This window comes from Sminthopsis crassicaudata, chromosome 1, assembly GCF_048593235.1.
Source record: "Sminthopsis crassicaudata isolate SCR6 chromosome 1, ASM4859323v1, whole genome shotgun sequence".
NCBI classification, from domain to species: Eukaryota; Metazoa; Chordata; class Mammalia; order Dasyuromorphia; family Dasyuridae; genus Sminthopsis; species Sminthopsis crassicaudata.
In genome coordinates this window covers 268,773,292-268,798,301 of record NC_133617.1, presented here as the reverse complement: position 1 = coordinate 268,798,301, position 25,010 = coordinate 268,773,292, and the positions used below count along the sequence as shown (strand labels likewise).

At 31.9% G+C, this 25,010-nt stretch overlaps 1 protein-coding gene across 2 annotated transcripts in view; it reads left to right on the top strand.

The window, feature by feature from the left end:
* ASPH (aspartate beta-hydroxylase) overlaps positions 1-25,010 on the top strand; it is a 196,123-nt gene that overhangs the window by 61,706 nt on the left and 109,407 nt on the right. For both annotated transcript variants that reach the window (XM_074278755.1, XM_074278754.1), the window contains one exon: positions 16,242-16,283. In XM_074278755.1, the coding sequence (XP_074134856.1) occupies positions 16,242-16,283 (42 nt within the window). The remainder of the gene's footprint in view (positions 1-16,241; positions 16,284-25,010) is intronic.

The following is a 25,010-nucleotide window of genomic DNA, read 5'->3' as shown; positions in this document are numbered from 1 at the left end:
CCATATTATATTGTAGCACTCATGATAAATATAGGAGGGGAGGCTATTGTGAAAATATTTGCAGCTTATATGCCAGCATTTGTTGCAGAGGGCCATGAGATGGAGATATTCCAAAAATAATTTTTTTAGACTTTCTACATTGCTTAGTGACTTCAATGCAAAAGTGAGTATAGTTAAAGGTAATGGAAAATGTGTTGGAAATATGGTTCAAGAATTTAAGAAGTGAGAGAATCCAAAGATTTTTTTAGAGTACACAGAAGCCTGATACCTATGTATTATGAATATTTTCTTCAACAGTTGAGCCAGAATATTAACGACATGACAAGCATAAAATAACATCACAAAAATGAAAATGATTATTTTTTAAAGTAAATGTAATTATTGATGATGGAAGATGTTTTTGAATTTGCCATTTGTTTATAATTAGGCTATTGATTTCTCAGGGTAAAAATCAAAATACAGAGCTAACAGAAATATTAAAAATGAGAAATGTAGCATGCACTAAAACACTTCCATCCTGACCTATTTAAACATTGAAATATAGGAAATTGATGGATTAAAAACATCAAATAGGCACACATTACAGCAATTTCATATAGATAATCAGTTGCCCCAGTGAGACCAGAAGAGCCACAACAAGTATTTGTAAATACCATCAAAGAGTCTACTATAAATCTAAATGTGTTTGTGGGCATGAAAATGATGGCAACAATAAAAAAAAAAAAAAAAAACATTGGAATGGATGCAAATTTTCACAGAGAAAATCTGTGCTACAGTTGACATAGGCTTGAGGAAATTGAAGCCAGTTGTTAAGATACCTGGAGGGCAAGCTACTGAAGGCAGAAAAAAAAAATTTCAAAAGATCTTTTCATTACTCCAAGACAGATGATTGTGAGAAACCTGAAAACCTTTGACTGATATGCCTACCTTCCTATCTATATACAATTTTTATGAACATAATCTAGACATTGAATTATACATTAATGACAGAATTAGAAAGGAGTCAATGAATTTTCATAAGCAGTATTCCATAGAAAAAGGATGGGGAACCTTTTTTCTGCCAAAGGTCATTTGGATATTTATAACGTCATTCACTGGCCATGCAAAATTATCAGCTTAAAGAACTCAAGCCATGGGAGATGTTGCCTTGGCGGAGCCAGACCAAGTGATTTTACAAGTCTTATGGCCTATGAGTTGGATGTTTCTCACCTCTGCCATGGAAGAATACATTTTTATCATCACAGAGTTGTTTGAAAAATGCATACAATATCAGATTCTGCTTTACTTCTTGATTTTATTTTGGTGTTTTTTCCCCTTAAAGAAACCAAATATTTGATTTGGTCTCTTTGAAATTTGTCCTCCAAAAATGTCTCTCATGTATATGTCAGCAAAGAATCAAAGGATTCTGCGAAAGTGATAATCTCATTCAAAGACATTCTGATCAGTAATATCATATTAAGCACAAAGATGTTTGTCACTGTCATCAAGAAGATAACAAGAGATGAAGTGGAAGATGAATTCTTCCTAGGTACTGAGATGTTTAAGATTTTTGTTTGGGGATTGTGCAGATAACATCAAATTTCAGAATATTTCAAAATCTTATAAACATTATTCAGAAATCAGAATCTGATATATGTGTGTGTGTGTGTGTGTGTGTGTGTGTGTATTCTAGACTATCATTTGGAATTGGATGAATATCTTAGAATTAATTAATAATAGTATGTGAACAGACAATGAAGGTGAGCGATGAATTGGGCCTAGAATTGAACAGGAGGATAAGAAGAGAGTCTTTGGAGATTGTAAAGCTATTTTAATGTTCCCAAATATTTTTCTGAAAATAGATCCATATTTTTAGTACCAATATTTTAATTCTACTTGTGATGATGTATGGCTGTGTCATAGAATATGATGTCCAAACGTTTAAAGTTGACGTATTGAGTAAGCTGCACAAAGAATTAAGCCAAGAGGGATACTTTTTAGGACTAGACAAAAGGATAACTAAATTAATTTGGAAGAACAAAGGTTTCACATTGGAAATACTGGGGAAAAGTATAAATTTGTAAAGTTATCAGATCCCATATTCTATATAAATAATCATTAAGCTTCTGTGATACTGGTTTTAAAAAAAATTCATCAATGGAATAGACTTGTTTGGCAAAAAACCAAAATAAATAGTGAAAAACAGTAGACCTATGTTTAAATAACCCAAGTACTATTATTAGGGGAAATTCCTCTTTTGACAAGAACTGAGAAAATCGCAAAGCAGGTCAGTAGAAATTTAGTTTAGCCAAACATCTTGTGTCATATATTGTAACAAGTTCATCATAGATGACCTGAATTTAAAGTGTGTCCTTAAAAATTACAAGATTATGTGCCTTTTACAATCATGACTAGAGGAACTACACTTAACAAAGCAGAAAAAGTATAAAAAATAAAATAGACTATTTTTGACTCCTCAGTGCTCAAATTAGATCTGTGATCTCATCAGTTTGGTCAGTCATGCAATTCTCAACTGTCCTTTGTTTTTTCTGTGAATTCACTAAAAGTGTTGGAAAATGCTGGAAGCTTTTTTCTTAACTTTACACACATATTATTGAGGTGCTTGTATTGTTTGCCTGCTGAATCTCTCTTTTGCCACATGACTAGCCCATTCTTTCTTCCCATACCACATCTCCCTGTTGATATCTTTTATTCTTATTTTTCTTTGAACAATGTGAGATATATATTATGGTCCAATCATAACTATGTGCCTCTTCATTCTCCTTTGTGTAATAATTCATTTAATTATATGAAAGTAAAAAAAAAAATTTTTTGCATGGGTAATAGAAATGAAGATAGCATCAGATATTGATAAATCTAATATTCAAAATATATAAAATTCACCCTAGATCCATTATCAGGAGCTATTTTTCAATAAGTGTAAGTTATAAAAGACAAATGATTTTCAAAAGATGAATTGCAAGATATAAATGACCATTTAAAAACATGTTCCAAATCACTAATAGTGAGAGAAAAATAAATTAAAACATCTCATATATCATCTCATACAAATTGACAAAGGTGAAAAAATAAATGATTGTTCAGTACTGGAGAATCTATAGCAGCACAATAGCACTTTGGTGAAGTTATGAAGTAGTCTGTTTTGTATTTCCAAATAAAGAACTAGGAGCAAAGCGGTTTCTAATCAAACATAGCATATGAATATAATAGAATACTATAATCTCATAAGAAATCTCAAATAGTTAACAACGAGAACTTTGGCAAATTTGCTATGAATTGATACAAAACCAATAGAATAATACATATATTGATCATGACACTGTAAATAAAAACATTAAAAGGAAATCAAGATCTACATAATTGAAAATCCAGTCATAGTCTCTAAAAACTGATAGTGAGACATGCCTCTTTCCTTATGTCTGAGAGTTAATGGGGGATAGCCAAGATAGAATATTGTATTTATTATCAGATGCATAAACTCTGCTAACCTTATTCCATAATGTCCATTTATGAACTAATGAAAAGTTTACTTAGACTTCATTCTTTAATTTTAGCTACCAGAGTCTCATATATTTTCTTAAAGAGCTATGGGTAATTATTTAACCAGACTAAAATAAAAAGTGTATTTTAGAATAAAATAATTAGAGCTGGAAGGATAACTTGAGACATGAACTAGTTCAACTCTTTCGTTTTTAGGATTTGGAAAGAGGCATAGGGATGTTGAATTACTGGTGGTAGTTGTTCATTTCACTTGTGTTCAATTTGGAATTCCGTTTGGAATTTTCTTGGCAAAGTTATTGAAATGGTCTGCCATTTCTTTCTCTAACTTGTTCAGTTACTTACCAAAGGTGAAATAATATAGCTTATAATCCAACCCAGGTTGTTTGCATCTAGACTAATATTCTATATTATAATATACATGCTGAACTTACTGAACTTTGCCATTCAAATTATTTTAAGAAGAACCTATGTGGCTATATGGTCATGATACTGATTAAGGAGAAAAATGCTGAAAGAGAAAATAAGAAAGAATTTTTAAAATGAAAATCAAGCACTAGAAATGGAACAAGAATTATTTTGTTGAATGTTTCAGTTCCTTTGAGCACTTTTCACTTTTTCTACCAATCATTTAAGCTGAGATGATATATGATTTTAGGATATTTAGGAAAGATGATATTATTTTAAGCTTAGATTAAAGCTTAGGCAAGACACAATTTTAAAATATTTTCTAGACATTTCCAATATCAACCCTTTTACCATTAACTGAAAACATCAGATGGGGTAAAAAATTAGTGAGTAGTTAGTTGTCTTTCACTGGTCAATTGAAATTCTCTAATTTTACCCGTCCTTAATTTTGGATTAGCAAGAAATATCTGTCTTCAAGTATTATTTTTTACTTATACTAGTTTTTTGATATGGCTAAAATATTTGTCCTCATATCTAAGAAAATTTTATAAGGCTATAATTTATAGTTGAATTGTTCATCTGTAGAGGGAACTTGCACAAAGATAGTAAACTTTACTGGTTAGGCAGAGAACAGAACCAAAAGAAAAAGAAAAAAAATCTTTATTTGAAAATTAAGGAATTCAAAATTCAAATACCATTGACTGATTAATACAATTTCATAATTCATATTCTTATTTAGTTTAGCCAACATCTAGTTCAGCTCTTAGAAAGTCCCCTAACAGGTATTATCAAGTAACTATTTTGTTACAAATTTTCCTCTGTAGAAGGCCTTTAGAATTTGATCATTTTTTAGTATAAGTAAATATTTAAATCAAGTAATATTTCATTCTGTTTCTGGTTGGTCCTTTAATTTAGATCTCCCCTTATTTTCACAGATACGTAAAGCTTCAAAAAGACTATCCCTACTACAGGAGGACCACCCATAACCACAAGGGAAACACATGGTTATGGTAGCTCTTGTGAAGTGATTGTTAAGGAGTTCAGTGTCTTTGGGAAGGAACACTAAGATATCTTGAAGGAGCAATAGCCAACTGTCATATTAGAACACTTAAAAACACACGCAAATTGTAGAAGTAATTTATATCTACCTTTCTGTATAAATTGGGGAAGGGGGAAACTGTCAAATCCATTGCATTTATTGGTTTATTTTGTCTCTTTTTTCCATGTTATAAGATTTACCTGCATTTATATGTGATCTTCAAGCAGTTCTTTATCTTCTGTTAATAATGTAGCAGCTATAGACATTTGAAAGTTTTTTAATGTATATTTTGTTGTGGTACTTGGCAGCAAAATTTGAGAATATTTTGAATGAACAGTTTGAAGGATAAGATGCTTTTAAAATCACTTTATGACTGCTAAGAAGCAGTTGGGTCAGCACCCTTTATTAATAACACTAATGAGTATATCAGCTGTGAAATTTTGAATTGCACTGATTTTTATCAATATGAATTTCAAGCATTCTGCTAAAAGTGCAAAAACAAAGCTTTTATAAAGTACTGTTTGTTTAACTGGCTGTTTAGAAAATGGCTTAAATATTAAATATGAAGGTTTGAAGTTTCTTATATACACAATAAACTTATTTTTGATGTGATGAAGAAAATATTTCAAATGTGTAGGCACAATGTAAGCTAATTTATGAAACATTTTGTCCCACCAGACTGATAAGATCTTTAGCTGTATTTTTACTCTATTGTTGAAATTTGAGTGTTAGAAATTGATATGTATAATTGAATATCTGTTTGCTTTTAGCGAGTTTGCTTAAACTAAAAGCACTTATTGTTGAATATACAGTGATGTATAATTCTTTCAAACTCAGTTATATTTACCTACTTTAACATTTTTCTAAATTGATATGTAGTCTCTCTGCTGCATGTTGCTATTTCACACCATGTAAGCTCCTTTTTAAAAATAAAACATAATTTTGTATTTATTTTGTCTGAGTTGCTATGGTTAAAAAATAAGTTTGTTTTGTCTGTTAAAAAGAGATGGAGAAAACTTCACTTAAAGAGAAGCATTAGTGAAATAAGCCATAAAATGTGGTTGTCTTTTAATTGACAGACACGCATCTCAAGTATGTTAAAAACTATCTCTGAGAGAGACCTTTATTTTCTGCTTTAAAAAAAAAAAACTAAACTAAAATCTATTTTGTGTTTTTATCATGCAGTTCTCAGAGTATTATTTTAGTAAACTCTGAATGTTAACTACATATGAAATGTATTTCAAAATAATAAGCTATAAACTGGTAAGGAAAGCAATAATCCTCTAAAGCTGTGACATGGGTGATGCAGATCTGATATATGTAATTGAAAAAATTCTCAATTCATATTGTGAATTGTAGAATATTTTTATAAAGCCATATTTTTTAAGGAAACTTGGGAATAACATATGCTTGATAAATGGAAAACATAAGCCTAATTGCATTTTTGTATATGTTAATCTATTTATAGGATAATAGAAATTGAGAATACATTATACTGTGGTCAGATTTTAATTCCTTTGTAATTCTAGATTACAGATTTTTTGAATTTCAAGTTTACAAATGTGTGCCAAGCTGGGAAGGATCATGGATTAAAAAAATAAAAATGTATGTTTCTTCTGTCTAATGTCATTTGACTACAATAAAACACAGGAGAATATTTCTGCCTTTGCAGTGTCTTTATTTTAAAATTTTATATTTCAACTGCATCATAAAGTAGTTTGTTCATTTTATATGTATATATATTTCCTTAATATGCAGAATATCACTTTAGAGAACTGATATGTTTGATTACTTTTAAAGTATCCGAATGTTAGCAGTTACTAGATTTTCTGTGTGTTTTCCTAATACTCATTTTTATGCACTGCACTTTTAGCAGCCATTGAAAAAGATTTGGCTAGAGAAGTATTTGGAATTTCCATCTATATTACTTCCCCAATGATGAGGAAGGAACTATAGAGTGCCACAATGGGAAGTGAATTCTAGATATAGCATGTTTATAGTGTAGATCAGTGGTATAAAACTCAAAAAAAGAATTGGGGCCATTAATTGGTAGGGGTTGCTATTTTGACTTAGAAAACCACATATATTTATTTTATCAAATGGTTTCCAGTTATATTTAATCCAATTCCTGAGGTCTGGGGGGGTGGGGGAGGGGAAGGTATTCCTACACAACTGGTATAGATGGCAAAAAAACTAAAATTAAAGCTTGGAGGAAATTGCCAAAGATAGAAGGTGGGGAAGCCAAAATTTTGGCAATGGTATAATATTTTATTTTTATGCTTTTCCTTAACTATGTTTTTGGGACTAAATGGGAAGAAGCCAGCATCCTAGATTGGGCTCTATTCATATCAGATCTCCATATAAAATCAAATTCACTTTTTCTGTGTTTTGTGGGGGAGGGAGATACGGTCTAAAAACATTTGTGGATAAAGGCATATATACTGATCATAATGTGTGGGAAAGATAGAAGAATACGTTTATACATATCTCCTTTTACTTTTTTCTCCCCCTTCATCCTTCCTTTCCCCCCCCCCCAAAAAAAAAGAAAGAAAAAAAGAAAGAGAAGGGCAAAATTTAGATTGGGAGTCATTGGGCTGGAATAGACCAAAATGGACGAGGAAGAGTTGAAGGGAGGTATAGTTTGAAGCCTTCCAAATTAGGCCTTTACTTTCAATTTTAATTCTTTGTTTTACTTTTTATTTTCTTGGACCTTAGAGAATTGCAAATGGGCCAAAGGCAACAGGGGTGCTATTTTTATTGGCACATGAGTACCCCATGGGTGGGTGGCAAAATTATAAATTGCAATGTCTATGTTGGCCTAATATCTTACTTCCTGAATTACTTTTACATTTCCTCCTCCTTTTCCAGATGTTTGGTTTTATTATTTTGTCTTATGATTATCTGTAGTAACTTGCACATATACTCATTTACCCCTAATAAAAATGTTCTGACTGATAAGAATTCTGATTAGGTGTTAACCTGATAAAAGGAATTCACACTACCATACACAGGATATATATCTTCCATAGGACATTTTCCTTTTGGATAAGTTTAATGCCTGTGAAATTTTAGAATTACTGATTTTAGTTTTGCAAAAGTATTTGATGTGTATATGTGTGTGTGTATATCTATCTTCATGTAAGTAGTAAAAAAAAAAAAAAAAAAAAAAAAACCATTAATTTGGAGAAATAGATCATGAGATAGCCCTGCAAAACTTAGAGACTTTGAAAATATATTCTTGGATTTAGGAGATTAGTGGTTCTTAGTTTAAAAAAAAAAAAAAAAAAAAAAAGGAACCAAATTCATGACTCTTTCACTATCACATTTTCCTTGATCCTTCTACTAGTATGATATTCATCCTTGAATTATCTTACATATACTTACCTGTGTACCTTTTGTATTTCTTTCTATGTCCAGGAGAATATAAAATTCTTTGAGATCAGGGCATATTAAGTTTTTCTCTTTTCATCTCTAGAAGTTAGCACAATGCCATATATGTATATACACATACATACATATATATATATAGTAGATGCTTATAAACTTAATAATAAATAATAAACATAAGTAAATAAATATTTAGGTTTTAGAGATATAAAAGCAAAAATCAAAACTTTTTCTGATCTTAAAAAAACTTCCTAGGAGGATTTAATATGTACATTTATTAGTAAATACAAATACTTTAAAAAATCATGGAAAGTAATTTCAGGAAAGAGAAACTGTTAATAGTAGGATCAGAATGCTTATGTAGGAAATAGTGCTGAAGCTGTGTTTTGGGGGAAAGTAGAATCCTAAAAAGGTAGAATGAAGGGAGAGGAAAGGGAGAAGAGATAGAGAATAAGAGCTTTTTATGTCTAATGGTAATCATCTCTGAGGTAGGAGAAGTAAAAGGGGAAAAAATGATTACCTTGTGTATATAAAAGAAATAGCAAGTCATACTAGTGAATTTGTGGTTTCATATGCATTCATGTTTTTTTTAATCATAGTATGTTGTTGAAATGCTTGTTTTAATTAGAAAATTTTAAAACATTAAAACAAAAAAGCAGAGTTGAAGAATGATTGTATTCCAGGCATGGGGAACCATTTGTACAAAGATGCAAAGGTGAGAACTAAAATACTGGAGGGCTGATTTGATTGGAATAAAGAGTGTATGAAGGGAAGTAATATGTACTAAGACTGGAAGATGGATAAGTGCTAAATTGTGGATGGTCTTGAATACCAGGTGGGCAATCTTAGATGTTACTCAGGAGATAAGTGTATGGTGCACTTGTGAGTGAGAGTGTGTTTGTATATGTGTAAAACACAGAGAGAGAGAAGTCTCAGATCTATGTTTTAGGAAAAGCACTTTAGGAGCTGGAGAACTGAGATTTATAATTCAAATGAGAAATGATGGGCACATTTTAAAATAGATGTCCCATAGGCATCTCAAATTCAACCTGTGCAAGTAGAACATCTTTCCTTCCAAAGTTACCCCACTTCCAAATTTTCCTGTTTCTAGTAAGTGCAGCACTATCCTGTACACCTTAGTTGGCAACCTCAGAGTGGTCATTGACACTTCCTTACCAACCCAAAGCCAAAGAGTTACCAAGGCTTACTAATTCTATGACGACAGTTTTTTTCTTGGATATATCTCTTCTCTATTTTATGGTCAATAATCTAGTTATTCTAACAGGCTCCTAACCTCTCTCTTTCTCCAATCCATCCTCCCCATAGATGCCAAAAAAAGCACAGGTCTGGCCATGTTTCCTTACTCAGTAAATTTCACTCCTTTTTTTTTTTTTTTCTAGGATCAAACACAAATGCCATTGTTTGTCATTTAAAGTCCTTCCTTTTATAGCTTCAACTTACCTTTTCAGGTTTGTTATGCAGTATTTTTATACTTTCTCTTGTTCAGCCAAACTAACCTTTTGATCTTCACACAAGATATTCCACGCCCATTTCTTTACCTTTGCATTCTGTGTCCCCCATCTCCTCTTTACTCCAACCCACTAGAGTTTTTAGTTTCCTTCAGCGCTCAGTTTATGCATCACCTTCTATATGAAGTCTTTACTGATCTATTTGCTAGTGTGTTCTTACCAACTCACAATAACCATGAATGTTTTGTCTGTATTTTGTAAATATTTATAAAGTACAAGTTTTCTCCCTTGGATAGATTGAGGGCAGGGGAAGTTTAACTTTTGTATATATGCTTCCAGGATTGTGCTTAACATTAATGAATAATTGTTAATTGAAGCAATAAATGATAGAGATGTTGTAAAAGTCAGATAATTAAGATTTGTCAACTGATTGAATATGAAAGTTGAAGGGGAGTTAAGAATCAAGGATAATTCTTGGATTACAGAAAATGGGAATGTTTGAGGAATTAAAAGCTCCATTATGCTAATACCTTATAAGAAATCATATGTGAAATTAATACATATTGTCATATAGTGATGGATAGTAACACTTTCAGTGAAAATAAAACATTTCAAATAAAATAATTCAATATTTTCTTGATTCCTTTGTATTTATATTAAAGTTGAGAAAAGAACCTTTTACCACACTGAACCTTATCTCACCTCCAGTAAAGAAAAATAAGCAAAAATACTTGCTCAATGAGTACTGACAAACATGTCATGATATCTTTGTAGTAGTTTTCCTTTCTGCTATGAGAAGGGGATATATGATAGATGTTTCATGCTTTATTTTTTCATTGTTGTTTTTTCAGTTATTCAAATTCCCTTTATATTGATCTTTTCATTTGCATTGCTGTAATCATTACATATGTTGTAATTTGGTTGTTTCACAAATCTTTGCATCTTTTTGTTTTGAATTTTTTCAATTTTGTAATTTCAAAATACACAATGATATTGTTTCATCAGCAGAACTTTTTTTTTTGTTTTGTTTTGTCAACACATGTTTATTTAACATCTTTGTGACAGGCACTTAGGATATAGAAAATATAATTAATTTCCTGCTCTGTTGGTTATTTATCAGTTAGTAAACATTTATTGAATGCCTGCTTCTTGCCAAGCACTGTGATAAACTTTGGAAAAGAAAGACAAAAGACAGTCTTTGTTCCCAAGGAGTTTATGTCTAATAAGGGATACAACATCTCTTGTAGGAGCTTATGTTCTATTAGGAGGGACAAAGGATTTAGACACATAAAATGAATAGAAATGCATAGAATAGAAATCTGTGCAAAACAAATATAAATTGTATCTATCTGAGGAAATTAGGAAGGGCCTTTTTTTAGGAAGGTGATATTTAAGATAAATCTTGAAGAGGAAGGAGTTCCAAGAACCAGAGAGAGGAAAGAAGGTTATAGGCATCGGGAGAAGCAATTCAATGGGATTTTGTTTCTAATTATTGCCAATCACATAGAATGCTCCTATGACTTTTGCATACAGCATGTGTCAAAAGTCTTTAAACTTTATACTTAAAACTGCATTTAGACTTTTGGGACCTCCTATATATGGGTGCTTAGTTTCTGTCTTTTATTTTGGATCATATACCTCGTAAGGGGATTGCAGGGTAAAAGAATCTGGATAATTTAGTCATTTACATTGTGGAAATCAAATTGATATCCTGAATATTTGGGACAAATTCTATTTTTGTTTTGGAATTGATCATTTTTTCCTTAGTCTTTTTAATTGCATCATAAATTCATTGTTACTTTTAATACCAATAAGACTAATTGTCTGCTATAAGTTTTGTTATGGACAACTAGGTAGGACAGGTAGGTAGGACTTTCAAGTTTGGAGTCAGAAAGACTTGAGTTTAATTCCAGCCTCAGACACTTAACTAGCTTTGTGATCCTGGACAAGTCACTTAACACTGTTTGTTCTTACTTCTTCATCTGTAAAATGAGCTGAAAAAGGAAGTGAAACCCATTTCAGTATCTTTGCCAAGAAAATCCCAAATGGAGTTATGAAGAGTCCACAGCTGAACAATACTATAATTTTTGTTATATTGTCTCATTGTTTTCACTATATTTTTTCTCAATAGCATTTTACTTTCCAAAATATATGTAAAATTAGATTTCAGCATTTATTTTCATAAGACTTTGTGTTCCATATTTTTTCTCCCTCTCTTTACCTCTCCCCTCCTCAGACTTATATAAGTTACAGGTACAATCCAGTCATCACTTTTTAAAAAGCCTTAACATATTTATTATTTGTCATTTATTTTTTGATTTGATCATTATTCAGGATGCATTACTTAGTTTCAACTTAAATGTGTATCCCTTGTTTATATTCCCTTTGTTAATTATTATTTTAGTTGTTAAACTCTAAAAAGAGCATATTAACAATAAGGAAAAATAGTTATCATTTCTATAATGCTCTTAAGGTTTGCAAAAAGCTTTACAACTATCTTTTTTTTTTTTATCTTCACAACAACTCTGGGAAGTAGATTCTATTTTTATCTCCATTTTGGAGATGCGGAAACTGAGGCAAGCAGAAGTGATTGCCCAGTGACAAACAGCTAATAGATGTCTGAGGCTGAACGTGAACCCAGATGATCCCAAATTTGAATTCAGTGCTCTTACCCACTGTACCACCTAACTGCTCAATCATCAAACATTGATGAAGCATTTACTAAATGACAAGCACTGTGCTAAGCACAGAGAATGCAAAATAAAACAAAAACTAAATCTTCAGAATTTGCGCTAAAGGACCATGCATTCTAGATATGGAGGAGACAAAGTGGAAATATCTAGAATCACAGTGTTTCTGTGTGTGTGTGTGTGTGTGTGTGTGTGTGTGTACACAGAGAGAGAGAGAAAGAGAGAGAGAGAGAGAGAGAGAGAGAGAGAGAGAGAGAGAGAGAGAGAGAGAGACAGAGAGAGAGAGAGAGAGAGAGGAAAAGGTGAAAAAAAGCTATGGAAAAGGTGAAGCATTAGCAGCTGGGAGACACCAAGAAAAGCCTTCTGCATCAGGTGGGCTTTGAACAGAATTTTGAAGGAAGCCAGGGTTATTAAAAGGCAGATAAAAGGGGCATTAAAGGAAGGAAAGTTTCCAGAGAGGGAACATTTCAGGCATGAAGGACATTAAAAAAAAATGATGGAGATGGATAATCATGTTTGAAGAACTGCAAGTAGGCCATGTAGCTCCATCATATATCTTCACCTCATACAGCCACACTCTAGTTAAGAGCTTTCTTATCTCCACTTGTATAGTCTATTGCTAAAACTTCCTAATTGCTCTCCTTTCCTCAATATTCTCTTATCTATTCTCCACTAAACTGCTGTGGAGATTTTTTCTAAATTATAGGTTTGATCATGTCCCCATCTCTCTTCTTTCTTCCAAGGAGCATCAGTGGTTCCCTATTAACTACAGGGTCAAATACTCTGGTATTTTTGAGGCAGTTGAGTGGCTCAGTGGATAGAGCTGGGCCTGGAGTCAAAGAGACCTGAATTCAGTGTGGCTTCAGATACTCACTAGCTGTGTAATCCTAGAAGGGGGAAAAAAAAACCCTAAAAAAACCAAAAACCTTTCTTTGCCTTAAAATGGCAAACCACTCAAGAATCTTTACCAGAAAAACCTCATGGACAGTATAGTACACAAAGGATCACAGAGTTGGGCAGGATTGAACAATAACAACACTGACATTTAGAAGTTCTTCATTCTGATCCTGGACCTAGTTCCACATCTAGCAGATCCCTCAGACATCAGAGTTCAAATAACTTATTCTTTTTAATAAAAACTATCCAACAATGCTACAACCTCTCCTCCCCGGTGAAAGCAGACCCCATGGTGGTAAAAACTAGTCCAGGAAGGCAAATGTAGGCAAAAAATAAAAAGCAAGAATAATAAAAGTAACAGCAATAGCAACACACCTTATATAGTCCTTTAATATTTGCAAAACATTTTACAAATGTTAATTCCTTTTTATCCTTGGAGTAAGACTGGGAGATCAGTAATATTATCCTCATTTTAACAGGTGAGGAAACCAAGGAAGAAACAGCTTTAAAAATCAAAATGGAAGTTCTTTGGGGTCTCAGAAATTCACTACCAAACTCTTTGTATCCTTGTTGCCCAATAATCTGTGATATTCTATATACAAAAGTAATGCTAGTGAAATAAAAGATTTAGATAAGATACCTCAGATATATGATTTTAATTCCCTTTTTTTAAAAGATGAAAGTATTAGATACTTATACTAAGCATATAGTATTGTTTAGTCATTTGTGTCTCTTTGTGTTCCCATTTAGATTTTTTAAAATTTATTATTAGCACATTGTTTTATGAATCATGTTGGGAAAAAAAATCAGAGCAAAAGAGAAAAATGGCAGAGAAAAATACAGAAAAAAGAAGTGAACATGGCATATATTGATTTATATTCGGTCTAATTCGGTCTTTTTTTCTGGATGCAAATGGCATTTTCTGTCCAGAGTCTATTGGGATTGCTTTGGGTCACTGAACCACTGAGAAAAACCAAGTTTTTCATAGTTGATCATCACACATTCTTGCTATTATTATAATATAAATATTATATAATAATAAATTAGAATATTATCCTCCTATGCTGTTATTTTTTGCTGTACAATGTAGTCCTAGATCTGATTGATTGTTTTTCTCAGCATCAGTTCATGTAAATCTTTCCCAGGCCTTTCTCAAATCAGCTTGTTCATCATTTTTTATAGAACAATAATATTCTATTACCTTCATGTACCACAACTTGTTCAGCCATTCCCCAATTGATAGGCATCTACTCATTTTCCAATTCTTTGCTACAACAAAAAACTGCTACAAACATTTTTACACATGTGTGTCCTTTTCCCTCCTTTATGATTTCCTTGGAATACAGGCCCAATATGGCACTGCTGAGTCATAAAGTATGCACAGTTTATAGTTCTTTGGGCAAAGTTCCAGATTACTTTCCAGAATGGTTGGATCATTTCACAACTCCATTAACAGTGTTTTAGTGTCTCATTTTTCCCACATCCCCTCCAACATTTATCATTATCTTTTCCTGTCATCTTAGCCAATCTGAGAGGTATAAGGTGGTACCTCAGAGTTGTTTTAATTTGTATTTCTCTAACCAATAGTGATTTAGAGCATTTTTTCATGTGACTATAGATAGATTTAATTTCATCATTTGAAAATTGTATGTTCATATCTTTTGACTATTTATCAATTGGGGAATGACTTGTATTATAAATTTGACTCAGTTCTTTATGTATTTTAGAAATGAGACATCTATCAGAAATACTGACTGTAAAGATTTTTTCTAAGTTTTGTACTTCCCTTTTAATCTTGTTTCTATTTGCTTGTGCAAAAACTTTTTATTTAAATGTAATCAAAATCATCCATTTTGCTTTTTATAATGTTTTCTAGTTCTTCTTTGGTCACAAATTCCTCCCTTCTCCAAAGATCTTATAGGTAAATTATCCCTAATTTGTTTATGGTATTATCCTTTATGCCCAAATCATGTATCCATGACTTTATTTGGTATGGTATGTGAGGGATAATTCTATGCTGAGTTTTGGTTATGTTCTTTTCCAGTTTTCCTAGAAATTTTCATCCAGTATGTGACTTCTTATTCTAGGGATTGGAGTTTGTGGGTTTATCAAATACTAGATTGCTTAGGCCTTGATTATTGTGTCATGTATATCTAAGTTGTTCCACTGATCTACCACTCTATTTCTTAGCCAGTACCACATTTGGAGTTTTCTTGGCAAAGATATTCCAATAGTGTGTCCTTTCCTTTTCCAGCTCATTTTATAGATGAGGAAACCAAGAGAAATGGAATTCAAGTGACTTGCCCAGCATCATACAGCTAAATCTGAGGCCAGATTTAGATCCATGGAGAAATGAGTCCTTTCTATGGCACCACCTATTGCCACTAAGGGCATACCTAGTATCATTGCACTAGGAATGGACCTCAAACTTTTTTAAATAGGGGGCCAGTTCACTGCCCCTCAGACTGTTGGAGGGCCGGACTATAGTAAAGGCAAAAACTCATACTTTGTCTCCTCCCTCAGCCCATTTGCCATAACCCGGTGGGCCGTATAAATGTCCTCAGCGGGCCGCATCTGGCCCTGCAGGCCGTAGTTTGAGAGCCCCTGTTCTAGAGTAAACCTTACTTTATGCTTAGTATTAAGAGAATTTTTTTATTTACTTAAACGACATTTTCTATGAAATTTATTCAACAAAAATTAATTAAGCTCCTACTGTTTGCAAAGTACTGGGCTACATGCTAGAGAAGAAAAGATGATGAATCATTGCTATTCACAAAGATTAAAGAAATATTTTATTCTTTGCGATATTAAATGCTAAATTTCATGTTTCTTGTTTTTTCTCTAATTTTTCAGAAACAGTTGTAAAAGCAAATGATCCAGAGCCAAAAGAAAAAGGTGAGATCATTTTATTTTAAATATTCAACTGCAATATGTGTATAGATGTCACTGTGCAGTAAATAAGTAACATAACTTTGTGTTCATTTTCTTTTCTATCTCTAAAATAATTGCTTATGTTTTCATTTGAACTTTTTCTTATATTAAGTAGGTACTGCTATTGTCACTATTGTCTCATATTGAATGATGTGATTTAGTTAAATCACATTTAGCTAAATAATTATTTAATATAAATATAAATATTGATATTATTACTAACATTTATATAACATTAAGTGCAAAGCACTGGGTTAAGTGCTTTACAATTTTTATCTCATTTGTTCCTCATAGTAACCTTAAAAGTTACTATTATCTCCATTTTACAGGTGAAGAAACTGAGGCAAATAAAAGTTAAGTCCTTGTGGTCATACAGCTATTATTCTATGAAAGGCATTGTGATGATATAGTACACCTCATTTCTAACTTTTATATTTGATTTTTTTAAAATGGAGATAGATACCATTTTTCTTCATATATACTTTATAGTTACTTTGGGTATTTATAATAGTCAAAGGAACTTCATTCATAGTCATTCTTAAAACAATATAGCTGTTATTGCACAAAATATTTTCTTGATTGTGCTGATTTCACTCATCGTTATTAGTGCAAATCTTTTCTAAGATCATCAAATTCATCATTTTTTATAGCACAGTATAGTATTCTATTATAGTCATATACTACAACTTGTTCAGACATTCCCCAATTGATGACTATTCTTGCAATTTCTAGTTCTTTGTCACCACAAAAAGAGCTGATTTAAACATTTCAGAATATATAAGTTCTTTTCCTTTTTCCTATAATCATCTTTGGAAATATATTTAGTAGTGGTATTACTGGGTCAGTGGGTATAGTCAGTTTGATATCTCTTTGACATAATTCCAGGTGGCTCTCCAAAATAGTTGGATCCATTCACAATTCCATCAAAAATGAATTCGTGTCCCATTTTTTCCATATCCCCTCCAGCATATTTTTCCTGTTCAATCATTTCATAGGTTATGCTTTATAGTTTCTGAGGTCCCTTACAGATCTTAAGATCTCTGATTACTATTCAAAGGAACATCTTAGATGTGTGGCCACTATTTGAGTACTTTTTTGATGCTATATATTACTTGATGCAATTGTTGTTAAATTAATTTGGCCATAGTATTGAAATATACCAGTGAAATCTTAGTATTCTCTATCTGAAAATACAGAAGTTTGTAAAACTTGTAATAAAATGAATGAAATAGAATCTATTGTATTCCAAAATTGCTGCACAAGAGCATTTTTTGCTGTTTTAATAATGTTTTAGAAGGAAAGTATCTCAACATTCATTTTTTGTAAAATTTTAATTTCCGAATTTCTCCCTCCCTTATCTCTACCCTCTCCAAGACAACAAGAAATCTAATACAGGTTGCATATGTACAATCATTTTAAACATATTTCCATATTTTTCATATTGTAAAAGAAAAATCAGAACAAAAGGGAAAATCACAAGCAAAAATAAGATAGTAAAAAGATTATGCTTTGATCTACATTCAGGCTTCATATTTCTCTCTTTGGGATACAATTGCCATTTTCCATACCAGATCTTTTGGAATTTTCTTGGATCATGGATCTGAAAAGAGCTAAGCCTGTCATAGTTAATTATCACATAAACTTGCTGTTACTGGACACAGTGTTCTCCTGGTTCTGCTCATTTCACTCAGCATCAATTCATGTAAATCTTTCCAGGGTTTTCTGAAATCAGCCTGTTCAATATTTCTTACAGAACAGTAGTATTCCATTACATTTATATACCATAATTTATTCAACCATTCCTCCATTAATGGGCATCCACTCAATTGCCAATTCCACCACAGAAAGAGCTCATACCAAATATTTTTTACATGTGAGTCCTTTTCCCTCTTTTACTAATTTTTTTAGTATACAGTGTATTTTAGTAGATTAATTTTTTTAGTATAGTCCAGTAATGATATTGCTAGCCCAAAGAGTGTACCCAGTTTTATAGCCTTTTGGGCATAGTTCCAAATTGTTCTCTAGAATGGCTGGATCAACTCTACTAACAATATGTTAGTGTCCCTGTTTTTCCATATCTCCTCTAACCTTTATCATTATATTTTCCTGTCATCTTAGCCACATAATTAATTAGTTAGATTTTTAAAAGTTTAAAGTTTGGTAAAATAGGAATTTTTGGCTCTACTTTCATATATTAGCTAATCTATTAATGATAAGCTACTAAAAAGAAATTTCCTACAACTTTTATTGAAAAAAATATAATTTTTAAAAATGTGATTTCTTTTTAAAAGGAATCAACATTATTGCCATAGGTTCATTCAGAAAATTTAATTGATCCCATTGCAGACCATGTGATTTCATCAGTTTGACTTCAAAATGTGAAATGGATGCCTCTTCCTGAGATTTATGACTCCCTTTTAGGAGCTTCCATTTGAGGAAGTAATCCATGCCAACTGTTTTGAAGTTGAGTTGTTTCTTTTGGGTTTTTTCTAACTCTTCGTAACCCTGTTTGGGGTTTTCCTTGGCAGAGATACTGGACTGGTTTGCCATTTCCTTCTCCAACTCATTTTACAGATGAGCAAACTGAAGCAAACTGGGATAAATGATTTGTCCAGGATATCATAGCTAATAAGTGTCTGACTTCAGATTTACACTCAGGAAGATAAATTTCCTGATTCCAGGCCCAACATATTATCCACTGAGCCACCTCACTTCCCTATATCTATTATATTCACTCCTGATCTGACTCAGCTCCTGATTTCACATGAATACTTTTCTACCTCTTCTCCAGTATCTTTTACATTATGTACATTTCCATTTCTCTGACCTTTCTCTGATTGATGAATTCTTCTTTTTAATCCTCATTTAAGAAAATAATTATGCTCACTAGTAACCTTTGTGAATTACCTTCTTCCCCCACTTTTTTGCCTCTTTCTTTTTCTTCCTCCATTGGAATATAAGCCCCTTTTTATTCCCAATGCTGAGCATAGTACTGGCACATAATATTTAATTCAATTAATAAAAGCTTTATTTAATGTTATGCTCCTTTTAGAAAATAGATTATCTTTGTGATGGTATAAAATATAAAATAAAATAAAATGGTATAATTTAACAGGAAAGAAAAACTGAAATTTATAGTGAAAAATTACTCCAATTTGATCAAGGTGACATATCTTAGGATAAAACCTTCATTTTTTAATGTCTCTATTTTAGGTATTAGTTTAGGATTTAACAACTGTTGAGTTGACTGTGCCACCCCTTCTCCCTTTCTTTGGGTAAAGTTTATACTGTAAGAACTAGAAATATGATGAAACCAGATCATTTTTAATACTTGTGATTTTAAAGTATCCTAGGATTAAAAATTTAGAATTAGAAAATTTTAGATTAACTAATCCAGAACTGAGGTCTAGAAAGTTTTAGTCACTTGCCTAGGAAAATTAAAGAATTAGAGTTAATTTGAGTTAACAGTGGGGTTAAATTCTAAATACATGGCTTTAACTAATATTAGTTCCAATTTCTGAAGACATCCCATTCATTTTAACTATTGCTATGGCACTTTTTCTCCACTGGATGTCACATTTTTACACATAGTGGTCAGTGGTTTTATTATACACAAAAGGGAAAATGGATATAGAATACTAAACTCTCAATGTTTCTAGTTACACAAATTATATTCTAAAATCTGTTGAATACCAATCTGATCATTTCATTCTACAACTTAATTTTTATTACATGTGTTATTGGAACTGAGAAGATTTAAGTTCCAGGGATGGGGGAGAATGGAGAGAGTGGTAGTCTGTGTTTTACAAATATAGTATTTTTTGTTTATTCTTTTAACATAAAAGGCTCATATTTGAGTAAATCTAGAGTATCTTTACTTTTAGGTAGCTTTGAGTATAAATTTATTCTTACTTCATTTCAGTATGGTGCAGATGTAGGTTAAATATATTACTTATAGTGATAATTCTTTTTCTTTTAAATTATTCATTTATTGTTTTTAATACTAAGATTGGAAATCATGTTCATTCAAAAAGGAGTTAAAAAGAATTCCTAGTTTCTCTCAAACAAGAAATTATTTACTTTTTGACATTTTTGTTCCTTAAATGCATGCTAGAGGGCACTAGGAAACAAGTCAGATTTGGTGCTTGCCCTAATATCAGAAGGTGAAACCTCTGTTTTATAAGCTCAAATGAACAGTTTGGTGTTGATTATGAATTATAAAGGCATTTCTAATTCTTCAATTTCTCCATGAAATTTTCTCACAGGTTTTTACTATTTTTATTAATAATACCACCGTTGTCCTGGCTTTGAAAGATCAGCCACGTTGGACTCCTTTTTTTTCTTCCCACAGGAGTGTAGCATTTCTGTGTTTCATATCTCTCATATCCATTTTCTCTTTCTTGTTCCCACTGTCATTAATGTAATTCTAAGTAGATTATTGCAGGTACCTTATATTAGTCGTTTTTATTTATTTTTAGTTCATGAAATAGTAGATACATTTTTATAACTGTAAATTCTTTTCATTTTTTTCAATTTCAGGTTTTTGGGGGTTTTTTTGGTTATACATGTACATTCATTCTTTTTTTTTTTTTACATTTCCATATGAATCATGTTAGGAGAAAAAAAATCAGTTTAACAAAAGGGAAAATCCATGAGGGAAAAAAAAAATAAGAAGAAAAAAAAGTGAATTTTAATAAAAATAAAAAATTATTCAAGAAGCTGAAAATCTATTATATACAACTTGTTATCCCTTTCAAGTATATAATAGTTATTGTGTAAATTTTTTTCTTTGATTTTTTTTCTTTTCTCCCCCCAAAGATGGCTACCATTAGACACAAATATGTATGTATATATGTAAAATCATTCTATACATACTTTGTCAATTTTTTCTCTGAATGCAGACAGCATCTTTCTTCATAGGTACTTTGTTAATTTACATATTTGTAATAGTCAGAATTTCTTATTCACTCAAAGTTGCTCTTAAAGCAATATTGCTATTACTGTATTACAATGTTCTCTTGGTTCTGCTCAGTTGTTTTTTTCCTTATTTTGTATAAATCTTTCCATGTTTTTCTAAGATCATTGAACTCATCATTTTTTGACAGCACAGTAATATTCTGTCATAGTCATATGCCACACCAGTCTTTGCTCTGGCAATTTATTCTAGTAATGGTTGTTAGGATTTAGTCCTAAGGCACTACTTTTATCAGAATCCATGTAAGGCAGCTTCTTTTTGGCTACAGAATTAAGTGCCATCAGTATAGCCTGTCATCTAAGAGTTTTCATAATCTGCCTTCAACTTTCCTTTCCAGCTTGCTTTTTTGTAACTCTCCTTTAAATAGCCAAAGTACCAATTTGTTGTAAACAATTCCTTGAACCCTGTACTCTAGTGCCATGATTTAGCTCAAGCTGTTTTCTCTACCTTCTTTTTAATCATCATCTGTTGAAATCTGATACATCATCCTTCTAACCCCAGCTCAGAAGTCACCTTAATGAACTTTTTCTACCTTGCCCCATAATAAATTCAGCTCATTGAAGAACTAGGGATAGTATCTATCTCCATATCTGTTACCTTTTCGATGCTATGTCATCTCTCATTTCACTTGATATCATAATTACACGTGTATGTGCCTTGTTTCTCTTACTGTATTGTAAGTTTCTTAAAAACAAGAACTCTAATTGTAATCATCTTTTAAAAACCTTTGTTGTTGTTTAGTCATTAACCAGCTGACTCTTCATGATCCCATTTGGTGTTTATTGGACTGGTTTGTCATTTCCTTTTTCAGCTCATTTTATAGATGAGGAAACTGAGGCAGACAGGATTTAATTGACACTTTCAAAACCTTAGTGCCTAGCAAAGTGCATTTACACAGAAGACAAAAAATGCTTGATGAATTGAATTATAATAGGGAATAAGAATTATATAGAATAGTGAATCGCTGAATCAGGTCTCCTTTTACCTAGTTGCTTTAACCATTTTTGTCTTAGAGTTTTACTAGACTAATAACAAATTAAACTTATTCAACATAATTAGATTGCATTTACTTGCCATGGTTACCTTTATCAAATACTAGTGGTAATGTGGGGAGTGAAGTAGCTAAAATATAGGGGGAAGGAGAAAGACATTGATAATCCACATATTCAGTATTTGTCTTTGCACAGATTTTATCAGCCTTATCAATATTCCATAATGATATTTCATGTTTTAGAGCTGGAAAGGACATTAGAAGTCAGTAGATCTAACTTTTAATTTACACTTTTAAGAAAACAGTCCCAGAATAGTTAAAGTAACTTTCCTATAGTTACATTATAAGTGTCTTGAGATGGGGCAAACTCAGGTCTTCTTAACTCCTAAGTTAGCAATATAGTATGGTGGAAAGAATGCTAGGCTATGGATCAAAGACAAAACTTGACTGTGATATTAACTAACTGAATGATAGATCCAAGTCCTGTAACTCTGGCATTTATTTCAATCACCTTTAAAAAGAAGGAGTTGGATTAGATTATTAAATATGCCTTCTAACTCTTAAGTTTCTATGACACAAGCAAAAGTAAAATCATTAAATGTAAGAAGTGGGAGGTACCTGAGAGATTAACAAGAACAATCATTTATACAACCACAGCTGTAGTTCAGCACTCATCACCTCTTCCCAGGACTGCTGTGGTAGATTTCTAATTGGTCTCTTGGCCTCCGGTACCTCCCAAGTCAAATTTATTATTCATTCAGCTGCCAAAGGGATTTTTTATAAAGCATAGTTCTAACCTAGGTCTCAGTAATTTTCACTTGTTTTTTATTACCTCTAAGATTAAATATAAGCCCTCTTTTTGGCCTTTAAACTTCTTTATAGCCTGGTGCTTTTCTAACTTTCCCATGTTCCTATCCCTTATTCACTTCTGTATACTTAATAATCCAGCTACAGTGCCTTATTTTCAGTTGTTGAATACCAAAAACTATTTCCCATCTCTGTACCTTTGATACTGCATGTCCTTTATACCTGAAATCCTTTGTCCCCTTACCTCTATCTCTTTGTTTCATCAGTTCTTGTCAAGTCTCATCTCAAATTTCACCTTCTGAAGGAAGCCTTTCACAGCTGCTAATGCCTTTCCTTTTCCAGTTACCTTCATATGAGAGGCTTTCTTAGCACAACCTCCTTATTTTTTCAGTGAGGAAAGCCAGAGTTGCTAAAATGCCTCACCCAGGCTACACAAATAGTAAGTTGCAAAGTAAGGATTCAAACTCAGTTTTTCTCATTCCAAACCCATTATCTTGTCAATGTTATGCTATCTTTCATTTAACTTTATATCATAATTGTGTATGTGTCTTATTTCCTTTACTATATTATGAGTTTCTTGAAAGTTCTCCAATTTCTCCCTCTCCCTTCCTTTTTCCCTCTCCCTCTTCCTCTCTCTCCTTTTCCCTCTCCCTTTTCCTCTCTCCTTTTCTCTCTCTCCCCCCTTCTCCCTTTCTCTTTCCCTGTCCCTGTCCCTCTCCTTCTCCCTGTCCCCCCTCTCTGTTTCTGCCTATTTTCCTCTATCTCTGGGTCTCTCTCTCTCTCCATTCTTTTATGTCTCTTGTTCTATGGATATCTATGTATCTATATATACATATATGTGTATATATATATACATATATATATACACATATATGTGTGTGTGTGTATATATATATATATATATATATATATATATATATATATATATATATATATATATATACTCAGATGTAAGTATGTGTGTACATATGATTTTTAGTACCCTCTATGAGGGCTATAATTGTTTTCTGCTTCTTTTTGTATCCCTACTAGTTATCACAGTATCTAGCACACAGTAGGCACTTAATAAGTTGACTGAATTGCAAAGACCCCAACCAAGAGGAGTATTAGAAAGGTATGCAAGTACAATGGCCAAAGAAGGAACAATTAATTAAATTACCTGGTGCCTATAAAATATTTAAACACAGTATAATGGAAGACATCATCAAGAAATGGAAAGAAGGTCACTCAAAGACAAAGATAGAGACAAAAGTTTAAATAAATAAAAGTGAAATCAAAGGAGCAGGAGTAAAATATCTTGGACTAAAAAATTCAAGTGCTATATAGGTTAATCAGTGTATTTAATGGTTTAAAATTAAGAAGAGCAAGGATTCATAAGTGAATTGAGGATAGAGTATAGAGGAAAGTATAGTATAGAAAAAGATAAAGCCAAGAAAAAGACCTACAAGGCAGTGTTATTTATTAATATAAAATTTTAAGGAATTAAATAAAACTCTGGCAAAAATGTATATTAATTTGCCACCACCATTTCCCCTTTACCCTTCCTCCCTTAAAATTAAAAAACCATCCACTATGATCAAATTGGACTTGTACCAAGGACCAAAAATGGTTCAAGATCTGAAAAATAATTAGCTCCATTAATTCTAAAAAATCCCACATAGTGAATTCAATAAATGCATAGAAAGTCTTTGCAAACACTTTTATCAATTTGTTTGTTTTATTCATTTGTTTTGGTTAAAAATCTTGTAAAGTTAAGGGATAGAGGAAGGCTTTCTTATTATAACTAAAAATAGCTACCTAAAATCAAAAGTGAGTGTTATATGAAATGGGGAAATATTGGAATCTTTTCCAATAATTATGAAAGTGAAGCAGTGATTCTAGAGAGACAGTCTATTGCCATTAAGAAAAGGAAAGTAAA